Source organism: Schistocerca cancellata, chromosome 12 (assembly GCF_023864275.1).
Source record: "Schistocerca cancellata isolate TAMUIC-IGC-003103 chromosome 12, iqSchCanc2.1, whole genome shotgun sequence".
Taxonomy (NCBI): Eukaryota; Metazoa; Arthropoda; class Insecta; order Orthoptera; family Acrididae; genus Schistocerca; species Schistocerca cancellata.
This window is the reverse complement of record NC_064637.1, coordinates 77,431,858-77,456,976: the sequence shown is the minus strand read 5'-3', so window position 1 is coordinate 77,456,976 and position 25,119 is coordinate 77,431,858. Positions and strand designations below refer to the sequence as shown.

The 25,119-nt window shown below is 44.6% G+C and overlaps 1 protein-coding gene across 1 annotated transcript in view; it reads left to right on the top strand.

Moving 5' to 3' along the window:
* LOC126109683 (organic solute transporter alpha-like protein) overlaps window positions 1–25,119 on the top strand; it is a 99,296-nt gene that overhangs the window by 44,632 nt on the left and 29,545 nt on the right. The window contains exon 4 of the mRNA XM_049914733.1: window positions 6,650–6,888. Coding sequence (XP_049770690.1) covers window positions 6,650–6,888 — 239 coding nt within the window. The remainder of the gene's footprint in view (window positions 1–6,649; window positions 6,889–25,119) is intronic.

Sequence of the window (25,119 nt, the reverse complement as noted above, 5' to 3'; positions counted from 1 at the left end):
TGATAACGAGTCAAGAATTTCATCGCACACTCAAATCTTTGGTTTTTGTGGTTTCGGGACCGAAACGGAGCACAGTTTCCTAAACTTCAGGTGCTCAGAAACAATGTTGTAAAGCACTTATCTTGACACACCAGGAAATTCGTTTGAGAGACCTGTTATTGTTACGCGCCTATTCTCACGAATCCTCACTTCAACTGAAGGCACCAAATAGTCTGTAATCAAAGAAGGGCGACCGGAGTGGTCCTCATCATGGACGTTGTTATGGACATCTTTGAATTCTCGTACCCACTTGCGCACTTTGCTTTCACTCATAACAGTATCACTGTACCCTTCGCAAATCTGTCGATGAATTTCTGCAGCAGACAGGTTCCTTGCTGACAAAAGCCTTATCAGTGAGCGAACCTCACACGCGGTGAGCGAGTTGATAGTCTGAAAAATTTTGAAAGCGGAGAACAGAACCGTATAGGTTAGCTACACAGCTGAAACTGAGCTCAGTTGTCCCTGAGGCATGCCGGTACACGACGCACGCGCTCGCTTCGGTATGCGCGCGAACTACTACAACAAAACGGACCTAAAAAAAAATTAAATAAAAGCTTGCCTCGTATTAACTCACATGTAAAGTAATCAAACGTTCGAAGCTGTTTTATACGCGGGAGTTCGATTTCTTAAATAATTAGGAGCGTGCTATTGATGAAACTCTGACGAACGAATTTCACAGGCAAAGAATTACCGGAGTATCTGTTTCCTAAGTCTGGTCGAGGTGCTGATGGCGAACTGTATCCATTTCCGTGAGTGTGTGAAGACATTTCGCCTTGAGAATAAAAAGTTCTCAGGTTTCCAACCACGTCAAGCAGTCAAAATCGCACGAGCTTTCGGCCAAACACTCCATGGCCATTGTCAAGTGGTATGAGTTGCAGTAAGCTGTTTTTTCCCTTTATTGTTATTTCATGCCTGAGATGAGGCAGGCCAGCAGCGGCCTATGTATGCTGTTCTTCGGCCAATAGATACAGCAGATAAACATAGAAGACAGAGAACATAAAAAGCATGGTAATACATGATGAACATTACATGATATATTAGAAGCCGTTAGATGGAAGGCACGGTACACAAAGGGTGTCACCAGTAGAACAGACGAAGACATCCAGTTGGAGGTGCAAACGTAGGAGAACACCAATGAAAACACTGTAGCACACAACGGAGAAACACAACAGATAGATATAGAAGACAGAGAACATAAAAAGCATGGTAATACATGATTAACATTACATGATATATTAGAAGCCGTTCGACGGAAGGCACAGTACACAAAGGGTGTCATCAGTAGAACAGATGAAGACATCCAGTTGGAGATGCAAACGTAGGAGAACACCAATGAAAACACTGTGGCACACAACGGAGAAACACTGACGCGTGGAAACACTGGTGACGATCATCGGCGAAGCACTCACAGACATACTGATGAAGGAGGGGCCTGCCTCCAGGTGGAAGGGAGAGGTAGGAGGGCGGGAAGGAGGAGGGTGGAGCCAGTGGGAGAAAGAAAGGAGAGTGGGGGTAGGGGAGAGGGGCGGAGTTGGAAGCCCGGGGAGGGGGGTGGAAGCGGGAGATGTGGGAGAGAGGAGGGGAGGAAAGAAAGGTGAGGAGGGAGAGAGGGAGCCCTGGGGGAAAAGGGGGGGAATGGGAGGAGAGAGCCGGTAGGAGGGGTAGATGGACCGAACAAGGACAGCATCATGGAGGGGGAGCCACCTCGGGCAAGGGTATGGAGGGTGTGAAGATGGAGAGCAGATGGGATGCAAGAATACAGGTGTGGCAGCGGGCTGGGATGGGCGAGGATGGGAGCAGTAAGCTACTGCTACGTCCCTTAAATACAACAGCTATCGGCTGAGTCGTCACTAGTGCTCGTGGTATCCCCATATACGGGGATACGTCGAGTCGGCATTCGATGTGCCCGCTTCAACCGCGCGATCGCTGGATCCCACGCCATATATACTGCAGGCCACCGTCTAAGGCGTTATCGATGATTTTTATTTCAATGGCTTCTTTAATTACACAGTCCCAGAAGCCGTTAGTACGAGCCACGACAGAGGTTTCGCCAAATTTTGTCCGGTGTCTGTTTACTAAATCATGCTCAGCTAAAATGGATTTCTCGGGGTAGCGTAGGCGATAAAACCTGTCTTGGTGCTTCCTTTGTTGTTCCACAGTGCTTACTATTTGTCCAGCGTAAGACTGGCCACACTCAAAAAAATGGTTCAAATGGCTCTGAGCACTATGGGACTTAACATCTGTGGTCATCAGTCCCCTAGAACTTAGAACTACTTAAATCTAACTAACCTAAGGACATCACACACATCCATGCCCGACGCAGGATTCGAACCTGCGACCGTAGCAGTCGCGCGGTTCCGGACTGAGCGCCTAGAACCGCTAAGCCACCACTGCCGGCTGGCCACACTCGCAGGGTAGCTGGTAGACCCCAGGTGTTCTGAGACCTGCTGCGTGTTTAACTAGTCTCAGTAATTGACGGCTTTTTGTCAGAGACCTCAAGATCGATTTGACCTTGCGCCTTTTCTGCAGGCAGTTCACCTTGCCCGACGCAGAGCTACAAAACGGCAAGAAAGTAGGTTTCTTATCCCGCTCCTCGTCGGTAGTCTTATTGTGATTTCTGCTCGAAATCACTTCATTTACTTGGTGAACATTATAACCGTATTTCCTGTACACTCGCTTAGGTGGCTCAGCTCATGGCGCAAGTTATCACCGTCTGATATCATTCTTGCACGATGCAGCAATGTTTGTAACTCAGCGCACTTCTGTGACGCATGGTGATGGCTGATGGCGTGCAAGTAGAGATCGGTGCGGGCAGGTTTTCTATAGACGCTGCGGCCAGGGCATCCAAATCGCTTGCGACGGACGAGGAGGGCGAGAAAGGGTAATGCACTGTCTTTTTCTACCTCCATGGTGAACTAGATGTTACCATCAATGCTCTTCAGGTGCTCCAAGAGCTCTTCGAGCTTCCTAGTTCCGTCGGGCCAAATGACGAACGTGCCATCAATGTATCGAAAGAAACAAGCTGAGGTGAACAAGAAGCAACTTAAATCACTTAATAACACCAAGCCTTCCGGTCCAGACTGTGTACAAATTAGGTTCCTTTCAGAGTAAGGTGAGGCAATAGCTCCATAGTTAACAATCATATACAACCGCTCACTTTACGAAAGATGGTGTTACGTCGGTGCCATTTGTTACGTTATATATATATATATATATATATATATATATATATATATATATATATATATATATATATATATAGATTTTGAACGTGATGACTAAAATATAGTTGCCATAAACTGAATTGAATGTAATTTTGTTATATATATATATATATATATATATATATATATACTATATTTTAGTCATCACGTTCAAAATCTAAAGTTGGTACATGAATATCAGCGGCCCTTCAAGAACCCGTTTCATATTTACTTATGCTCGTAAGTAATAAGAAAAGGTAATATCCCTGAGAGAAAGAATCATGCTCTAACAAAAGAAAAATTCATGCTGATAAATTATATATATATACACTCCTGGAAATGGAAAAAAGAACACATTGACACCGGTGTGTCAGACCCACCATACTTGCTCCGGACACTGCGAGAGGGCTGTACAAGCAATGATCACACGCACGGCACAGCGGACACACCAGGAACCGCGGTGTTGGCCGTCGAATGGCGCTAGCTGCGCAGCATTTGTGCACCGCCGCCGTCAGTGTCAGCCAGTTTGCCGTGGCATACGGAGCTCCATCGCAGTCTTTAACATTGCTGCGAAAGGTGGATATACACTGTACTAGTGCCGACATTGTGCATGCTCTGTTGCCTGTGTCTATGTGCCTGTGGTTCTGTCAGTGTGATCATGTGATGTATCTGACCCCAGGAATGTGTCAATAAAGTTTCCCCTTCCTGGGACAATGAATTCACGGTGTTCTTATTTCAATTTCCAGGAGTGTAATAACAAGCATAAAAATTACTTAACTTGGTTCTGGATGCTATTTACAATTGACAATCTGAAGTTCCTTAGGTATTGGTACGTTAATCTTATTCTCACATATATCTCTGATACTTGACAAAAAAAGTGTCTATACATTTATCTTCATGGCTATGTACAGGAATATGGTAATCTTATTAGGCGCAGACTGAAACTTGACTATAGACTGGCACAGACAAATGTAGAACTCGTACAGACTGGTACAGACTAATGCGGACTGGTACAGACAAATGCAGACTGACTAATCGGAGGTCCGTACACTCGTTATAATACCTCACGCGTTCATGTATCACTGCGCGAGTGTGATCCGCGAGAAGAAAAGGTTCTACGTTAGCAGCAATCTCATTGGCTGCGATACATATTAACATGTGGATCGGCGGAAGCAGAATTTGGTCCATCTCTATGGCAGCACCATCTCGTAGTGCGGACACGGACGAGCGCTGCGCCTGCACTGTTGTGCTTAGTGGGGCGCCTCTAGTGGGAAAGTTGTGTACGCGCTGACTACACGGAACTACGTACACAACAACGAGAATTAGCCGTTTGAAGATGAACGTGTCGGTTCGAAAGCGGGAGCGGCGCTATTTAAATAAATAAATAGCATTGTAAAAAGTGGCTGGCTGCTGTTCTATGTAAGAACCTACATTAGGCATAATTTCATGCGGAGTCCAGATGTTAACAAATTTCTCTTCTTCAGAAACGCTTTCCTTGCCAGTGCCAGTCTACATTTTATATCCTCTCTACTTCGGATAGCATTAGTTATTTTGCTCCCCAAATAGCAAAACTCATGTACTAGTTTAAGCGTCTCATTTCCTAATCTAATTCCCGCAGCATCACCCGATTTAATTCGACTACGTTCCATTATCGTCGTTTTGCTTTTGTTGATGTTAATACTATATTCACACTGTCCATTCCGTTCAGGTTCTTTGCTGTCACTGACAGAATTACAATGTCATCGGCGAACCTCAAAGTTTTTATTTCTTCTCCATGGATTTTAATACCTACTCCGACCAATTTTTCTTTTGTTTCCTTTACTGCTTGCTCAATATAGAGATTGAACAACATCGGGGAGAGGCTACAACCCTGTCTCACTCACTTCCCGACCACTGGTTCCCTTTCATGCCCCTCGACTCTTATAATTGCCATCTGGTTTCTGTACAAATTGTAAATAGCCTTTCGCTCCCTGTATTTTACCCCTCCCACCTCCAGAATTTGAAAGAGAGTATTCCAGTCAACATTGTCAAAAGCTTTCTCTACGTCTAAAAATGCTAGAAACGTAGGTTTGCCTTTCCTTAATCTATCTTCTAAGATAAGTCGTAGGGTCAGTATTGCCTCACGTGTTCCAACCTTTCTACGGAATCAAAACTGATCTTCCCCGAGGTTGGCTTCTACAGGCTAAAAGAAAATAGCAAATAAGTAAATGGCTCTGAGCAGTATGGGACTTAACATCTGAGGTAGTCTGTCCCCTAGAACTTAGAACTACTTAAACCTAACTAACCTAAGGGCATCACACACATCCATGCCCGAGGCAGGATTCGAAGCTGCGACCGTAGCGGTCACGCGGTTCCAGACGGAAGCGCCTAGAACCGCACGGCCACACCGGCCAGCAGCAAATAATAAGTAACTGAAGAAGCTCTTGAAATAAAAATCACCAGTAACACTGTTACTAGAGACGGGTGCCTGCGGGTCAGCGTGGCATGAAATCCAGCGGTCAGGAAGTCAAAGCAGACACATCAAAATGGTTCAAATGGCTCTAAGAACTATGGGACTTAACATCTGAGGTCATCAGTCCCCTAGACTTAGAATTAGTTGAACCTAACTAACCTAAGGACATCACACACATCCATGCCCGAGGCAGGATTCGAACCTGCGACCGGAGCTATTCAGAAAGTAGGGAACGTTTTGACATTAAGAAAAAATAAGTTCAATAAATACATTTTATGATACACATCTGAAAGAGCGACAGACACTCAGCTTTTCCACATAGTCAGCAAGCACATTGAGGCAATTGTCATAGCGGTGGACAAGATTTGAAATATTTTCGTCGTAAAATTCTGCCGCCTGGGACTTCAGTCAGTGGGTCACGCCCGCCTGTAGTTTCGCGTCGTAATCAAAGCGCTGCGTTGCAAGCCAGTTCTTCATCTCGGGAAACAAGTGGAAGTCGCTTGGTGCAAGATCGGGGCTGTAGGGCGGATGATGGAAAATTTCCCATTTGAATGAATTAAGGAGTTCTGTAGTGCAGTTAACCGTGTGATGTCGGGCATTGTCGTGCAGAAACAAAATTTTAGACGTTAGCTTTCCTCGGCGTTCGTTTTGAACTGCTCTTCTAGGGCTGTGTAATGTTTGACAGTACCAGACAGTGCCACACTGGCAGGCCAGACACATGAAATGCCGTGTCAATGTACGCTGGTATATGGTGATGCCGCGAGCACATGTGACATCACAGCCGGCAGACAGTGTATATAAGGGCGTATTAGCAGCCCACTGGCAGTCGCACCACTTGACAATGGACAAAGTGCTCGGCCGAAAGCTCGTGTAATTTTAATCACTCGATGTTGCTCTTTATGCAGTGTTACTGCCGCGAGACTCTGCATTCTTTCATTTCGCCTCGTGTCGACAGGTGGCGGCTGTGGCGTCGTACATCTCGGTGATGATCCCGCGCACGTACTTCCTGATGGAGGCGCTGGTGCAGGACCTGTTCACCATCTGCGTGTACCAGATGTTCTGCCTGCTGGCCGCCTACTACGAGCAGGAGGGCGTCTCGCGCAAGCTGCGGGGCGCCTGCATCCGGCTGAGCACGGGGCCGTGCTGCTGCCTGCCCTGCTGCCGCCGCCTCTGCACGCCCGTGCCGCTCACCAGGTCCGTACACCTGTTCCCAGTCTTTAGCAAGAAAGGAAAACATGAGAAGTTGGAAATGGTACTGTGGAGGCTGTTCCAATGCTGCCCCATAGGTTGCCGGCACTTGCGGCCACTCCTCAGCTCGCCCGAGGGCATATACAGGCAGTATAGGCTACACTCCAAATAGCATTATTACACCTATACTGCACCATTCGGCTACGCTTGCCCATAAGCATTAGGCTGTGCAACGCTGTCAAGTGGCTACGGCCCATTAGAGGTCACAAACGGAGCGAGTAAGATTATACAAGGGCTATTTGGAAGGTAAGGAACGATAGGTCGCGAAATGGAAACCACAGTGAAAATCGAAACTGTTTTATTTGCAACGGTTAGCTACAGCCTCCAGCTACTTCTTTACTCAGACTTAGACATCTGTCGTAGCGTTGTACCAACTTCTCAATTCCTTTGTTATACACTCATGCTCATAAATTAAGGATAATGCTGATACACGGTGAAACAACGCTCTGGTGGGCGGTTTGCGGGTTTAAATCGCCTCGGGGTATGACCATGCGGTGCATTTGACCTGCGGTAGTCGCACGGTGGCGCTGGCAGCAGTCGGCATACGCAGAGGTGTGTTGGTGCGTGTCAGAGCACGGTGCAGCGAGTAAGTGTGCAGACTTTTCAGACGTGCTAATGGTGACTGTGTGTTGAAAGTGGCTCAAAAAACACATAATGATGATGTTATGAGGGGTATAATACTAGGGCGACTGAAAGCTGGTCAAACACAGCAGGTCGTAGCACGGGTCCTCTGTGTGCCACAAAGTGTGACCTCAACATTATGGCAACGATTCCAGCAGACAGGAAACGTGTCCAGGCGCTACAGTACCGGACGTCCACAGTGTACAACACCACAGCAAGACCGATATCTCACCATCAGTCCCCACAGACGGCCACGGAGTACTGCAGGTAGCCTTGCTCGGGACCTTACCGCAGCCACTGGAGCAGTTGTCTCCAGACACATAGTCTACAGACGACTGAACAGACACGATTTATTCGCCCAGAGACCTGCAAGGTGAATTCCACTGACCCCTGACCACAGGAGAGTCCTTAAAGCCTGGTGTCAAGAACACGGTACATGGTCATTCGAACAGTGGTCCCAGGTTACGTTCATGGGCGAGTTCAAGTATAGTCTGAACAGTGATTCTTGCCAGGTTTTCATCTGGCGTGAACCAGGAACCAGATACCAACCCCTTCATGTCCTTGAAAGGGACCTATATGGAGGTCGTGGTTTGATGGTGTGGGACTGGATTATGATTGCTGCATGTACACCCCTGCATGTCTTTGACAGAGGAACTGTAACAGGTCAGGTGTATCGGGACGTCATTTTGCACCAGTATGTCCGCCTTTTCAGGGGTGCAGTGTGTTGTGTCTAGACAAGAAAGTCTAGACACAAGGCGAGGAAGCCGAAAGGGCACGCGCTTAATTCACGCAGGCTTGCTTAGGTCTGAAACAGGATACGTAATGAATGCTATAAAGAAAAGTACGTAGCTGCTGGAATACTTAACTTTAATCCATCATTTGTATACAGCATTCTTGATGATACAAGTGAGACTCTCTCTAGAAATGGTTAATGGCGCCTTGCTAGGTCGTAGCCATGGACTTAGCTGAAGGCTATTCTAACTATCTCTCGGCAAATGAGAGAAAGGCTTCGTCAGTGTAGTCGCAAGCAAAGTCGTCGTACAACTGGGGCGAGTGCTCGTAAGTCTGTCTAGACCTGCCGTGTGGTGGCGCTCGGTCTGCAATTACTGACAGTGGCGACACGCGGGTCCGACATGTACTAATGGACCGCGGCCGATTTAAAGCTACCACCTAGCAAGTGTGGTGTCTGGCGGTGACACCACACAGTGGATCCCACCTTCCTCCTGATGGAGGAGAACGCACAGCCCCACCGAGCTGCCATCATGGAGGAGTACCTTGAAACTGACGATTTCAGTCGAATGGAGTGGCCTGCCTATTCTCCATATGTAAACCCCATCGAACACGTCTGCGATGCTCTCGGTCGACGTATCGCTGCACCTCTTCAAACCCCTAGAACACTTCAGGAGCTCCGACAGGCACTGGTGCAAGAATGGGAGGCTATACCCCAGCAGCTGCTCGACCACCTGATCCAGAGTATGCCAACCCGTTGTGCGGCCTGTGTACGAGTGCATGGTGATCATATCCCATATTGATGTCGGGGTACATGCGCAGGAAACAGTGGCCTTTCGTAGCACATGTGTTTCGGGTCGGTTTTTCTCAGCTTATCACCAATACTGTGGACTTAGAGATCTGTGTCGTGTGTGTTTCCTATGTGCCTATGCTATTAGCGCGCCAGTTTGTGTTGTGCCACGTTGTGTGGCATCACATTCTGCAATTATCCTGAATTTATGAGCATGAGTGTAGTTCACAGGAAGCGCAATTGCCAGTTAATCACCATGTTAGCTCGAATGTAATTTTATCTTTACGGTCTTTTCGCGAGATATTCGTAGGAGAAAATATTTGTTGAGTCTTGTAAGAACGTACGCACTCGGAACTTTAAATAGTAAAACTCACCGTGATGGAGAACGCAGGCTGGCTGGTCAAACACAGCAGGTCGTCGCACGGGCTCTCCGTGTGCCACAAAGTGTGATCTCAAGATCATGGCAACGATTCCAGCAGACTGTAAACGTGTCTAGGCGCTACACTACGGGACGTCCACAGTGTACAATACCACAAGAAGACCGATATCTCACCATCAGTGCCCGCAGACGACCACGGAGTAATGTAGGTAGCCTCGCTCGGGACCTTATAGCAGCCACTGGAACAGTTGTCTCCAAACACGTAGTCTACAGACGACTGAACAGACATGGTTTATTCGCCCAGAGACCTGCAAGGTGCATTCCACTGACCCCTGAAATTCTCCAATTAAAAAAAAAAATCGATCAAAGCCAAATCTCATGTGAATTAAAAAAAAGGTTTAACACGGTATCGTGGGTTTCCCGACCGGTTAGCCGTGCGGTCTAACGCACTGCTTTCCGGATTGGGAAGGAGCCCCTGGTCCCCGGCACGAATCCGACCGGCGGACTTGTGTCGAGGTCCGGTGAGCCGGCCAGTCTGTGGCTGGATTTTAGGCGGTTTTCCGTCTGCCTCGGCGAATCCGGGCTGGTTCCCCTTATTCCGCCTCAGCTGCACTCTGTCGGCGATTGCTGCGCAAAAAAGTTCTCCACATACGCGTACACCACCATTACTCTACCACCAAAACATAGGGGTTACGCTCGTCTGGTGTGAGACGTTCGCTGGGGGCCGAACCGCACAATAACCCTGAAAGAGTGGTTCGGTGTGGGGCGGCGGAGGTGTGAAGTGGACTGCGGTAAGCCGGCCGCTGTGGTCGAGCGGTTCTAGGCGCTTCAGTCCGGAATCGCGCTGCTACTACGGTCGCAGATTCGAATCCTGCCTTGGGCATGGGTGCGTGTGATGTCCTCCGGTTAGTTAAGTTTTAGTAGTTCTAAGTCTAGGGGACTGATGACCTAAGATGTTAAGTCCCATAGTGCTCAGAGCTATTTGGACAGCGGTAGTCGTCGTCGGGGTATGGACGACTGCGGCTGCGGCGGGGACGGAGCCTCTCCGTCGTTTCTAGGCCCCCGGTTCACATACAATACAATACAATCGTGGGTTAAAGCACGGATTCTGATCATTGTTTACAATGATAGTGCGACTAACACTGCAGGGAATTAATTCGTGTGTGGGCTCTGAAACTACGAAAGTTTTCGATCTTATATGAAGATGTAAGACTGTGCGTGCGGTAGTGCGAAGACACGCACACACACACACACACACACACACACACATACACACACACACACACACACACACACACACACACACACACACACACGTAATTTGCCCTCACCAACCACAGTGCGAAATCACCCGAGTCCCCCCATCATCGTCAGGAAGACAGATGCAACGGCCAAGCGCCTGATCGCCATTCAGTTCACTTCTTACTTTGTTTTTCTACCGTTAATTATTGAAAAATTACGATGATTTAAAATCTGCCTTTGCGCTAGCACTATGGCATACTGGTCCAACGAGCAACACATGTAATTTGTATGGATGCTCGTACATTTCGTGATTTTTGGTTGCTAAATTCCGCAGACTATAAAAGGAGTAATGAAAAGTTAGCACCAGATGTGTCCAACCTTTTACCGTACTTGAGCCACGTTGGAAGAAGACGAAGTATTTTTGGGCCGCACATAGTACATTTAACACCAACAATAACCCGTGATGTACATTTACGAATACATATACAGGGTGAGTCACCTAACGTTACCGCTGGATATATTTCATAAACCACATCAAATACTGACGAATCGATTCCACAGACCGAACGTGGGGAGAGGGGCTAGTGTAATTGGTTTATAAAAATGCACGGAGGTATGTTTTTTAACACAAATCTACGTTTTCTTAAATGAAACCCCGTTAGTTTTGTTAGCACATCTGAACGTATAAACAAATACGTAATCAGTGCCGTTTGTTGCGTTGTAAAATGTTAATTACATCCGGAGATATTATAACCTAAAGTTGACGCTTGAGTACCACTCCTCCGCTGTTCGATCGTGTGTATCGGAGGGCACCGAATTTCGTAGGGATCCAAAGGGAACGGTGATGGACCTTAGGTACAGAAGAGACTGGAACAGCACATTACGTCCACATGCTAACACCTTTTTATTGGTCTTTTTCACTGACGCACATGTACATTACCATGAGGGGTGATAGGTACACGTACACACGTGGTTTCCGTTTTCAATTACGGAGTGGAATAGAGTGTGTCCCGACATTTCAGGCCAATAGATGTTCAATGTGGTGACCATCATTTGCTGCACACAATTGCAATCTCTGGCGTAATGAATGTCGTACACGCCGCAGTACATCTGGTGTAATGTCGCCGCAGGCTGCCACAATACGTTGTTTCATATCCTCTGGGGTTGTAGGCACATCACGGTACGCATTCTCCTTTAATGTACCCCACAGAAAGAAATCCAGAAGTGTAAGATCAGGAGAACGGGCTGGCCAATTTATGCGTCCTCCACGTCCTATGAAACGCCCGTCGAACATCCTGTCAAGGGTCAGCCTAGTGTTAATTGCGGAATGTGCAGGTGCACAATCATGCTGATACCACATACGTCGACGCGTTTCCAGTGGGACATTTTCGAGCAACATTGGCAGATCATTCTGTATAAACGCGATGTATGCTGCAGCTGTTTGTTACAACACGCAACTGAACGTCGGAGGTTTCAAGCGTCAACTTTAGGTTACAATATCTCCGGATGTAATTAACATTTTACAATGCAACAAATGGCACTGATTACGTATTTGTTTATATGTTCAGATGTGCTAACAAAACTAACGGGGTTCCATTTAAAAAAACGTAGGTTTGTGTTAAAAAACATACTTCCGTGCATTTCTGTATGGTTTGTATTAAACAATTACACTAGCCCCTCTCCTCACGTTCGGTCTGTGGAATCGGTTCGTCAGTATTTGATGTGGTTTACGAAATATATCCAGCGGTAACGTTAGGTGACTCACCCTGTATACAATGTGGAAACAACGAAGGCAATTATGAACAAATTAAAACGCCACCGTTTGCACTTCCACTATTAAAAAAAACGCTGTTAATGAGTAGAACCTGTTAAACAAATAGTACTTTTCATGCTGGACCCTATTAACTTTTCAATAGGCGCGAAAGGGAAGTAGTGGTTGAGAAGCGAGTGAAACAAGATTATAGGCCATCCCGGCCCTTCCGCAATATTATTCAATCTGTACACCGAGCAATCAGTAAAGGAAATCAAAGATAGATTTCGAGAAGGAGATACAGTGCATGGAGTGGAAATATAATCCTTGAAGTTTGCCAAAGACATTGTAGGTCCACTCTGTCGGAGACTTGGAAGCACAGTTGAACGGAATGGACAGTGTCTTGAAAGGAGGATATAAGGTGAACATAAACAAATGCAAAACAAGGATAATGGAATGCAGCCAAATTATTTCAGGCGACTTTGAGGGAATTAGTGTAGGGCATAAGACACTAAAAGTAGTTGATGAGGTTTGCTATTTGGCCAGTAAAGTAACTGGGTGATGGCCAAAGTGGAAAGGATATAAAATGTAGATTGACAATTGCAAGGAAAGCGTTTCTGAAGAAAGGAAATTTGTTAACATCGAATATAGATTTATGTGTTGAGAAGTCTCTTCTAAATGTATTTGTCTTGAGTGCAGCCATGCATGGAAGTGGTACGTGGACGATAAACAGTTTGGACAAGAAGAGAATAGAGGCTTTCCAAATGTGCTAAAGGAAAATGCTGAAAATTATACGGGTAGATCACGTATGTAATGAGGGGGTACTAAACAGAATTGGGGAGACAAAAAATTGGTTGCGCAACCTGACTTGAAGTTGGCTTTTGGTTGACAGGACACATTCTGAGACATTAAGGGATCACCAATTTAGTACTGGAGGGAGAAGTGGGGGGGGGGGGAGGTAAAAATCGTACAGGGAGATCAAGAGATGAATACAGTAAGCAGCTCTAGTAGGGTGTATGTTGCAGTAGTTATATGGAGGTGCAGTAGCGTGAAGAAGTGCGTGAAACCGTCTTCGCACCGAAAATAACAACAACAATAGGGTAGTATTCACCAAAAGACTAATTTGCACCATTCATCTCGTTTTTCTATAGGATAAGAAAACTATTCGTTTTTATTGCACTGCTCTTTTCCGTCCTATGAAAATTTCAATAATTTTATAGAGAGTATAAGAGATAATCCACACATCAGAAAAAGTTTTCCATCACCTCGGTTCATAGAGTTCCGGAACCTGTACGGAAAATTGGAATAGAGATCAACATAAACATTATTTCCGCCCTTTTTATTGATAATGAAAACCACACATTGCGTGTTGTACTACCATACAGCGAGGTGATGGTCCAGGTTGCTGTACACATTGATGAATACCTGTATTCGTCGTGGCATACTATACACAAGTTCATCAAGACACTGTTGATAGAGATTGGTCCACTCCTCAACGGCGATTCGGTGTAGATCCCTCAGAGTGGCTGGTGGGTCACGCCGTCTATAAACAGCCCTTTTCAATCCATCCCAGGCATATTAGATAAGGTTCATGTCTGGAGAACATGCTGACCACTCTAGTCGAGCGATGTCTTTATCCTGAAGGAAGCCATTCACAAGACGTGCACGACGGGGGCGCTAATTGTCTTCCATGAAGACGAATGCCTTGCCAATATGCTGCCGAGATGTGACACACAGTGGTTACGGTTACTACAGGTCACACCACAAGTTGGGAAACGGAGCCAAATTTCTAGTAGTTTACTGTCGAGTTGAGTTTTTCACACACAAATGTTTTATTCATATCTTACAGAAACTAGCAGTACGGCAATAAACAGCCTTTTAAACACGCCGCTAACGGCAATCAAATCATTTATAGCAATACAACAATTTAAAAAAATTCTTTTTTTAAAAAATAGAAATAACAGTACGGCAATCAACAACCTTTCAAAACACGCCGCTAACGCCAATCTAATAATTTACAGGAATGCAGCAGTTTAAAAATTTCTTTTAAAAGCGATACAACAGTTTAATTTTTTTTTAAACACAGAAGCTAACAGTACAGCAGTAACAGCCTTTCAAAACACGCCGCTAACGACAATCAAGTAATTTATAGCAATACAACCGTTTTTTAAAAAAATTTAAAGAACATTAGTAAACAGGCTACTAAAGTAAATACAGAACTTTGTTAATAAAGTACGGTGAGGTAGTGAAGCTACCAACAGCGCCATTTAAAACAAAATCAAAGGTCTCAGCAAACACACGAATGGAGGAATTTAAAAGGTTTTTTTTTAAACAAAAGTGTCCTGGAATATCATTAGAACATAATAGATATGGCGGACCCGTGTAAGGCGGCCACAAATCACCCACTCAGGGATGCTCAGACTAGGCAGAATACTGACCAGTTTAAGTCTCCGACAGAGACTCTCAGGCTGGGTACTACACCGATCTTAGGCAGCGAAAACTTGTTATAAGATAGCTTAACTTGCTGACACAATCAGAGCTAACCTCGTGCAAGGAAACGTTACACCACACAGTCCTGAATGAGCGACCACATGATCAACCAACAAGAAGCATGAATTTACTCCTAACACACGACAGAATAGCGAAACAATTAAACTGCCAAAACTACACCTCCCATCGGGCAGTAACGAGAAGAGGAGGAAAGGTCACTGTCTTCAATTACAGCGATGCCAGGGACAGTAAACCCGATCGCCGGAGGCCACAAGGCAGAAGAGACACTGGTTACGCAAACTTATTACATAATGATTAAACCTTCCACGAACTTAACTTGCAATTATGCTCGAACAGGCAGTACACGACCTCCGATGGCAAAGATCCACACATCCGACCGCGCACGCGTCGCCAGCGTACCCAACACGCCACGGTCACGCGACAACACGCTCTGTCAACGGAGTTCACGTCTTCTCTGCAACGTTGACGGGTAGTGACCTCTCCTTCATGTTAGATGTCTCCTTTTTAAACTCCAATGTTGAAACGGAGGATTTAAAGAGGCTCGTTAGCGTCCCACCGAGGCGAAATGAACAGCAACTACTCGTGGGGCGAGTCTGTATACAACCAACCCGCGGGGAGCTCTTCCGTCAACTCCACCCGCTCTTTACACACAACCGACATACATGACGTGGCGACTCGGTACAACCGACCACGCCTGGTCCGCGCTGGCGAGCCACACTGCCCTCCCGTGTCCACCACACTCTCTGAGCCAAAGACCTTGTAAAAAATAACTAGACTCACTGATGGCGCTGCAGTCGCGGGATAATTTGAACCTTCGGCTGGACGCCATTACAGTGGTTGTAGTCTGATGTGTTTTGTATTATTGTTGTTTATGAAGACCCTGATTCAATGTTGTATATTTGTTGGGGCGTACATACAGTATTTGTTACTCGTAATTCTACTGTCTGTACATTCCAATCAAAAGACGTACAATGGTGAAGAGTTGTGCAGCGATTAATTGTACAAATGAATTCGAGAAAGGAACGAATATTACATTTCACAGGTATGTGAATATTTTAAGTTGTTTCGTATGTCAGTGCGCTTGCTTAATAAATGTTTTCGTAACACGGTATTAGCATAATGTCTGTGCATCTATTTGCAGGTTTCCTTTCTCAAAACCACAGCTGTTACAAAAATGGTTACACGCTGTCAGCAAGCAAGATTTCCGAACGACAGAATACCATTTTCCATGTTCTGATCATTTTGAAGAAAGTTGGCTTATCGGTAGTGTTTTCATGGTCTAGGTTAGGTTGAAACTTGATAATTTGGTCGTGAGTTGCCAAAGCACTATGCCATATATAACGCACTTCTCGTCATAAAATCTAAAGTAAGGTAGAGTCAGAAAATATCTATTAATATAGTGGGCAAATCTTCGAGTATTTTGATGCATTTTGCGTACATCTATCGTAAATGAACTACAAAAAATGCTAGGGGTCCAGTATATAACTTTTAGCTACGGCAGATTCCATGTAGTACGTAAGATAAATTCATAAACAGCGACTAGTTGCTGTTTGTTCATAAATTAAAAAGTATATTGTAGTAACGTATTTAAATGAGGCATTATGTTTGCGACCTAACTAAAGGGAAGGCATTTTATAACCAAAAGCGATGTATAAACATTCGAACTCCGCGCTTCAGTTTACCACTCTAATGGCTACCACTCTAATGGCCGCCGCCCAGCTATTCAATTTGTCCGCTCTTCACAGTCGACCACTCGTGCGGTTGTGGGGGCCTGCTCTGAGCGCACAACGCCCCTACTTCCGTGCCACCACACAAAGTTACAACCGGTCAAAGATCTCACTTCCTCCATAGCAGTTTCTCGGAAGCAAACGCAGATATCGATAGCAGAGGGAAAAGACAACCAAGCAGCCACTCAGTGACAGACAACATATCAAACTAGCATATCAGGGGAAGAAAAGGAAAACCAATGCAACCTAAATACAAGGTGTAGCACGAGTCGAAACACGGCTCAATATGGTTGCACTATCGGTCGGAGGATGGCATTCACGTATCGTACAGCCGTTACGGCGCCTGCCATACCACCAGCGCCGTACGTCGACCCCACATTATGCAACTCCAAAACAGGAGGGAACATTCACATTGCTGCACTCGCTGGACAGTGTGTCTAAGGCGTTCAGCCTGACCGGGTTGCCCCCAAACACGTCTCCGACGATTGTCTGGTTGAAGGCATATGCGACACTCATCGGCGAAGAGAACGTGATGCCAATCCTGAGCGGTCCATTCGGCATGCTTTTGGGCCAATCTGTACCACGCTGCATGGAGTCGTCGTTGCAAAGATGGACCTCGCCATGGACGTCGGGAGTGAAGTTGCGCGTCATGCAGCCTACTGAGCAAAGTTTGAGTCGTAACACGACGTCCTGTGGCTGCACGAAAAGCATTATTCAACATGGTTGCGTTGCTGTCAGGGTTCCTCCGAGCCACAATCTGTAGGTAGCGGTCATCTACTGTAGTATTAGCGCTTGGGCGGCCTGAGCGATGCATGTCATCGACAGTTCCTCTCTGTATCTCGTCCATGTCCGAACAACATCGCTTTGGTTCACTCCGAGACGCCTGGACACTTCCCTTGCTGAGAGACCTTCCTAGCCCAAAGTAACAATGCAGACGCGATCGAAGTACGGTATTGACCGCCTAGGCATGGTTGAACTACAGACAACACGAGTCGTGTACCTCCTTCCTGGTGGAATGACTGGAACTGATCGGCTGTCGGACCCCCTCCGTCTAATAGGCGCTGCTCGTGCATGGTTGTTTATATCTTTGGCCGGTTTTAGTGACATCTCTGAACAGTCAAAGGGACTGTGTCTGTGATACAATACCCACAGTCAACGTCTATCTTCAGGATGTTGTAGCGCGCCGACTGGCGGTACCCAAGATCTAACTTACGACAACGGATCGTACTGTACCAACGTCGCTATGCTGTTAACGTATGGCTTCCTGCCGCACAAAATACTTGGGCGAACAAATCGACCACTGCAGCTTTAATTAGGTACAGTTTTTAATTTCACAGTCGATGTTATGACTGCGGATCGGCCTCTGATTTTAAAAGATTCCAGTTGTAGTGGAGCGCCTGGTGACTAATCGAAGTCTAGCTCGTACCGTAATCGCACTCTCAAGGAACAAATTGAAGACAGATCACCGTTACTACTGCGGCAACCTCAACCACTGCCTATGCAACCGGCTCGAATATCGAATAATGAAAGACAGCACCCTTACATTACATAAGGTCGAGATTGAACAGTGACATGATTACACTACGAATAGCCACATCCAAACACTCTAATGACAATGATCACCAATATGAAGCAGTAATTAGGAAATAGGCCAATTTAGATAACAACTCTCGAATCCAAGCATGAAATCTCGTTAAATACAGTACCTGTTTACATTGTGTCGAGATAAATGCCCCAACTAGATTGAAAATGTTCTCCCACACAGCTAAATTCTCACAACGCAGTACGTACTTTTTTAGTTAATTGCAAAATTCCTATTCCATATACCGTCGTCTTATGACTACTTTGTATTAAGACGCTTCCACCAATATCGATAAGAATTGAAACAGTTTATTCTACCACTAAATCTCTTTCCACTTAGCCCAGCGTTGCTATGTAAATAATACGTCATGTACTTCACAGATTTACTAATCTTTGTCCTTGGTGTAATCGTTGACCTTTCCGTAATAAATTATGGCAAAGTCAATTCTACTTGCATTTACTTAGACACTCTTTCCATCAACGAAATCGTTTTAACTTTTTAGAATATCTACCCTCTGTAGGTTTATTGTGGTTCTACTCAATCAATGAACTTTTGATAAGGCAAACTTACAAATACCAGCGTACACTTGTGTTCTGCAACACGGTATTAAGATCTTTTCTCATTATATATATATATATATATATATATATATATATATATATATATATATATATATATATATATATACTAATTAAATACATGGAAGGTTTATGTTAACGCAAGAAAACTTGATTTTATATATATATTTTTCAAGAAACCAACACGAAAACTTACCACATGGAAATTCCCCAGTGGAAAGCAAGAACTACAAATCGACCACGTAATAGTGCAGAAAGACTCACAAAAAGAAATTTTGAACATAGACACCCGCAAAGGCTACTTCGACTCAGACCACCACCTACTACAGATCAGGATTCGTCTTTTGCCCAAGAAAAAGCTCCAGAAGAACAAAATTGTTAGACCAGGTCCAGAATACGTTACTTTAAACCAGACACAAATATTACACAAAATTAAAATGGAGAAAACGACAGACTGGACACAACTTTCACGAAGAATCCGAGAGGCCATGAAACTAGCACAAGCACCACGCACACGGAAACACCGTTGGTGGAACCACACACGTGACCAAGCTATTTACCAACGAATCAGTGCATGGAAAAAAATTTAGTAGCCATAAATCCCAAGAGAATTGGATGAACTTCTTGAAAACACAGAAGCAATCAAGCAAAATCATTCGCAGTGAAAAACGACAGTATGACAAACGGCGACTGACAGAGATCGAATCGAACTTCATGAAGAACAATACAAGAAACTTCTACAGAACGTTCAGAGAAAATATGACTGGATATCAACCACCCAACTTGTGCTTCAGAAGACCGGATGGAACCCTAGAAACCAATACCAAAAACAATTGTGACATTCTGGCAAAGTACTTTAAAAAACTGCTCAACACGGACCCCCCCATGGAAGAAATTATGACAGAAACGAGCACATACAATCCAGATAGTGAACCTCCAACTCTAGAAGAAGTTAAAGAAATAATAAAGTCACACAAGAATCGTAGAGCACCAGGAGAAGATGGCATCATCGCGGAAATCTGGAAGTTACAAGACCCAGAACTCACCAAAGACATCCACAGGATCTTGGAAGACATCTGGAAGACCATGAAAATTCCTGACGACTGGAAAACTGCCCTGATACACCCACTACACAAAAAAGGTGACAAGACTGACCCGAACAACTACAGAGGAATATCCCTACTATCGGTCACATACAAGATCCTCTCTAGAGCTTTACTGAACAGACTAGAATGCCAGACCGACCACTTGATTGGGGAATACCAAGCAGGCTTCCGTAAAGGGCGGTCTTGTGCGGAACAAATTTGGAACCTGAAAATGATTTTACAACACAAACAGAACCTGATCATTACCTTTGTTGACTTCAAAAAGGCGTACGACTCCATCGACCGGAAAACTCTCTTCAAAATTCTAACAGAATACAAAGTAGACAACAAAACACGGGCTATCATAGAGCAAACTTTAACCAACACGACCTCCAAAGTAAAGTTCTGTGGGGAACTATCAGAGCCCTTTGAGATTCGCACAGGTGTCCGACAAGGCGACGGCCTCTCACCTCTCCTTTTCAATCTGGTGTTAGATAAGGTCATAAAAGAATGGGAAACATCACAACAGGGGATAACCTTAGGAAACCTACAGATTAAATGCCTGGCTTTTGCAGACGATTTGGCGATTGTCACGAAAGGTATAAAGGAAACAAAAGACGCTATTGAAAAACTGCACGAAATCGCTTCCAAAACTGGACTACAGATCTCTTACGAAAAGACACAGTTTATGAGCACAAAGAAACTCTCATCTCTGAACACAAAGTATGGCACCATTTACAAAACGGCAAACTTCAAATACCTCGGTGAAACACTACAAATGAGTGGACATAACAGAGACTCAAACGAAGAAAGAAAGACTAAACTGGACAAGACATACAAAGTAGTGTGGAATCATTACAACAAGAAGTCTATCTCACAAAAAGCCAAATTACGCCATTACGACACGGTGGTGCTCCCCGAGGCACTATATGCAGCAGAGACCACACTAATCCTAGGGCATACACGTATCAGACAATTAGAAAAAGTAGAACGGAAAATACTTAGGAAAATATTTGGCGCAACTAACAACAATGGAATATGGATGAAGAGACCTACAGAGGAACTGTACAAACATACGGAGACAATCACAGAAAAGATTAGAAAACGCAGACTACAATTCTATGGACACCTATACAGAATGCCATCACACAGCCTGACCAAACAGATCTTTGACTGGGTAACCACTAGAAACAACACATGGGTGGCAGAGGTAGAAAACGACCTGAACCAACTCAACATAACAGCAGACACAATAAACGACAGAATAAAGTTCAGAAACATCATTAAGAAAAGTAAACTACATGAGATACAATGTGACAAACGAACAGGCATAAAATGGACCGAAGAACGCAAGCAAGATCACAGCCAGAAGATGAAAGAAATATGGGCAACCAAAAAGGCAATCAAGATGAAGCCGAAGACACAAAGCCGACAAGAAGCGTGGACAGAGGACCGGAAACAGAAACACGGCGAGCGAATGAGGGAAGTTTGGGCAGCAAGGAAGGCAGCAAAAGGAACTGGCCATGTAGTTTAGTCCAAATGCGCTCTTTAAGGGCAAAACACTAATAATATATATATATATACTAATTAAATACATGGAAGGTTTATGTCAACGCAAGAAAACTTGATTTTATTTTCTCTAAGTATTTCAATACAATTTCATTTACGTAAGTGAGAGAGTGCCATCAAAGACTACACCCCACAACACGGAAATTCAGAAATAAAAAAAATTAAACAAAAACTCTACGTGCCCCCGCCAGTTTAAATCTAACCGTAAGTGACAATTTAAAACAATTCTGAACCTGTTCAGGCGTCGAAAATACGCGACCCGCTAAGTTCCCTACTTGAATTCGGCCCCTCGTCACTTTGGCTAATCAAGTTTTTGTTTAGCTGCTTGCTGCTTGTAAAATGGTTCCTTTATTTTCTCTTCGCTTATCCACTCAGCTACTGGTGCACTGTATCACAATATAGTGAAACAGTTCGTATTTATTCGAGCCAATTCTCGGTCCGCTGTAATACGATCAAGTGTTTGAGGCTTTCCCTTCTCGACACACACACACCAACCACTACCAAACCACTCCAACAAAACAACTAACAACCCAATTACCTCTGGGCGAGCCGCGACCACTAATCGTACCACACCGACAGTATATCGGTTCCACCGATTCCCAAAATCTCAGCACCTACAAATCTACTTCTCACTCCAACCAGGCTCACGCTGGATTTACCGCAGCAAACTTTACGACCGAAACTGTCCACTAGACGACAATCAATTGATAGCTCGTTCACCTAAATTCGCCAAAACCGGTGTATCTACATCTACATTTATACTCCGCAAGCCACCCAACGGTGTGTGGCGGAGGGCACTTTACATGCCACTGTCATTACCTCCCTTTCCTGTTCCAGCCGCGTATGGTTCGCGGGAAAAACGACTGTCTGAAAGCCTCCGTGCGCGCTCTAATCTCTCTAATTTTACATTCGTGATCTCCTCGGGAGGTATAAGTAGGGGGAAGCAATATATTCGATACCACATCCAGAAACGCACCCTCTCGAAACCTGGCGAGCAAGCTACACCGCGATGCAGAGCGCCTCTCTTGCAGAGTCTGCCACTTGAGTTTGTTAAACATCTCTGTAACGCTATCACGGTTACCAAATAACCCTGTGACTAAACGCGCCGCTCTTCTTTGGATCTTCTCTATCTCGTCCGTCAACCCGATCTGGTACGGATCCCACACTGATGAGCAATACTCAAGTATAGGTCGAACGAGTGTTTTGTAAGCCACCTCTTTTGTTGATGGACTACATTTTCTAAGGACTCTCCCAATGAATCTCAACCTGGTACCCGCCTTACCAACAATTAATTTTATATGATCATTCCACTTCAAATCGTTCCGCACACATAGTCCCAGATACTTTACAGATGTAACTGCTACCAGTGTTTGTTCCGCTATCATATAATCATACAATAAAGGATCCTTCTTTCTATGTATTCGCAATACATTACATTTGTCTATGTTAAGGGTCAGTTGCCACTCCCTGCACCAAGTGCCTATCCGCTGCAGATCTTCCTGCATTTCGCTACAATTTTCTAATGCTGCAACTTCTCTGTATATTACAGCATCATCCGCGAAAAGCCGCATGGAACTTCCGACACTATCCACTAGGTCATTTATATATATTGTGAAAAGCAAAGGTCCCATAACACTCCCCTGTGGCACGCCAGAGGTTACCTTAATGTCTGTAGACGTCTCTCCATTGATAACAACATGCTGTGTTCCGTTTGCTAAAAATTCTTCAATCCAGCCACACAGCTGGTCTGATATTCCGTAGGCTCTTACTTTGTTTATCAGGCGACAGTGCCGAACTGTATCGAACGCCTTCCGGAACTCAAGGAAAATAGCATCTACCTGGGAGCCTGTATCTAATATTTTCTGGGTCTCATGAACAAATAAAGCGAGTTGGGTCTCACACGATCGCTGTTTCCGGAATCCATGTTGATTCCTACATAGTAGATTCTGGGTTTCCAAAAACGACATGATACTCGAGCAAAAAACATGTTCTAAAATTCTACAAGAGATCGACGTCAGAGATATAGGTCTATAGTTTTGCGCATCTGCTCGACGACCCTTCTTGAAGACTGGGACTACCTGTGCTCTTTTCCAATCATTTGGAACCTTCCGTTCCTCTAGAGACTTTCGGTACACGGCTGTTAGAAGGGGGGCAAGTTCTTTCGCGTACTCTGTGTAGAATCGAATTGGTATCCCGTCAGGTCCAGTTGACTTTCCTCTGTTGAGTGATTCCAGTTGCTTTTCTATTCCTTGGACACTTATTTCGATGTCAGCCATTTTTTCGTTTGTGCGAGGATTTAGAGAAGGAACTGCAGTGCGGTCCTCCTCTGTGAAACAGCTTTGGAAAAAGGTGTTTAGTATTTCAGCTTTACGCGTGTCATCCTCTGTTTCAATGCCATATCTATCTATCACCATAGAGTAGAAATATCTCTGGAGTGAGCATTCAGAAGCGCAGAATTGATTTTGTGTTGTCAACATACGTTGCCACAATGGTCACGTGATCTCGGGACGCCGTAGATTTTTCCGACATTTGTCCTATAAATTTTGAATGCTGTCATATCGCTAGTAAAGACGGATTTCCTTCGTAAGTGCTGTGTATTAGTATAGACGTTTTGCAGGCACCATAGCAGTTTACGTCTGATATTTGAAATAAAATGGGCTCTTAGCTTTGAAGAGCAAAATCAACGGGCATGACGTCACAGAAGCTTCACGTCAGTATGTATTTATACTGTCTTTCATGTCACATCTCGTCAAGTCGCTCAACACAGTACTGAACGGCGAAATTGGGGTTTTGAGTCACCATCCCTAATACGCATAAAATGTTAGTGTATAGTATCAGGACTGAGGAGCTAACAACGACAAAATTTGTCAATGACCGAATCAAACTTTATAACCTATGTTCTTGATCAATTATGTTTGGTAAATTACTGAGAAGTGAGACAACGTTTCAAAATATCGACAATTATTTGCTAGGGGAAATATGTACATTCGTACACATCAAGAAAAGCTTCAAACGAATTAATGAAGCCTGTTAAACTTATCCATTATGTTTTTTCTTACGTAATTAATAACGTCATGAACAACTGTATTTTACTCCTTCATTAAAGCTGACTTTTTTGCTTCAAATGTCATATGGTGGAATTTGCTTCGTCTACTTATGTTCTTATACATATACATTGTGGGCGTCTGCGCTGTTGTGTTATCGTAAAACCTAAATAACTTTTCGCCTTCAGGTATACGAGCTCGGTTGTGTAAGAAAGTGGAAAAAATATCCCAGTCGTCATGGAGCATCTCCAATTTGTCTCTAAAACAAAGCGCTATTATAAAATAAAGATTATGAAGATACAATAGTACAAAATCCACTATTATAAAGAGAATGAGCACGGTGAAAATAGGTTAACTTAACATGTTAACAGACTGGTACCGTTAAAATTTTCTTCCCGAGAAACCTTGACGTACCGTGAAATGACGTGACGTTCCGTTGACGATCTGTGCGAATGCCTCCACTCGAAAGGTATTGTAGAATGTTTTGGTGTTATGTGACGAGATGTGACGTTACCTAATGGACGCAAATTGGCGCTAAACAATCGACGTCGTCCCTAGATCACGTGACAA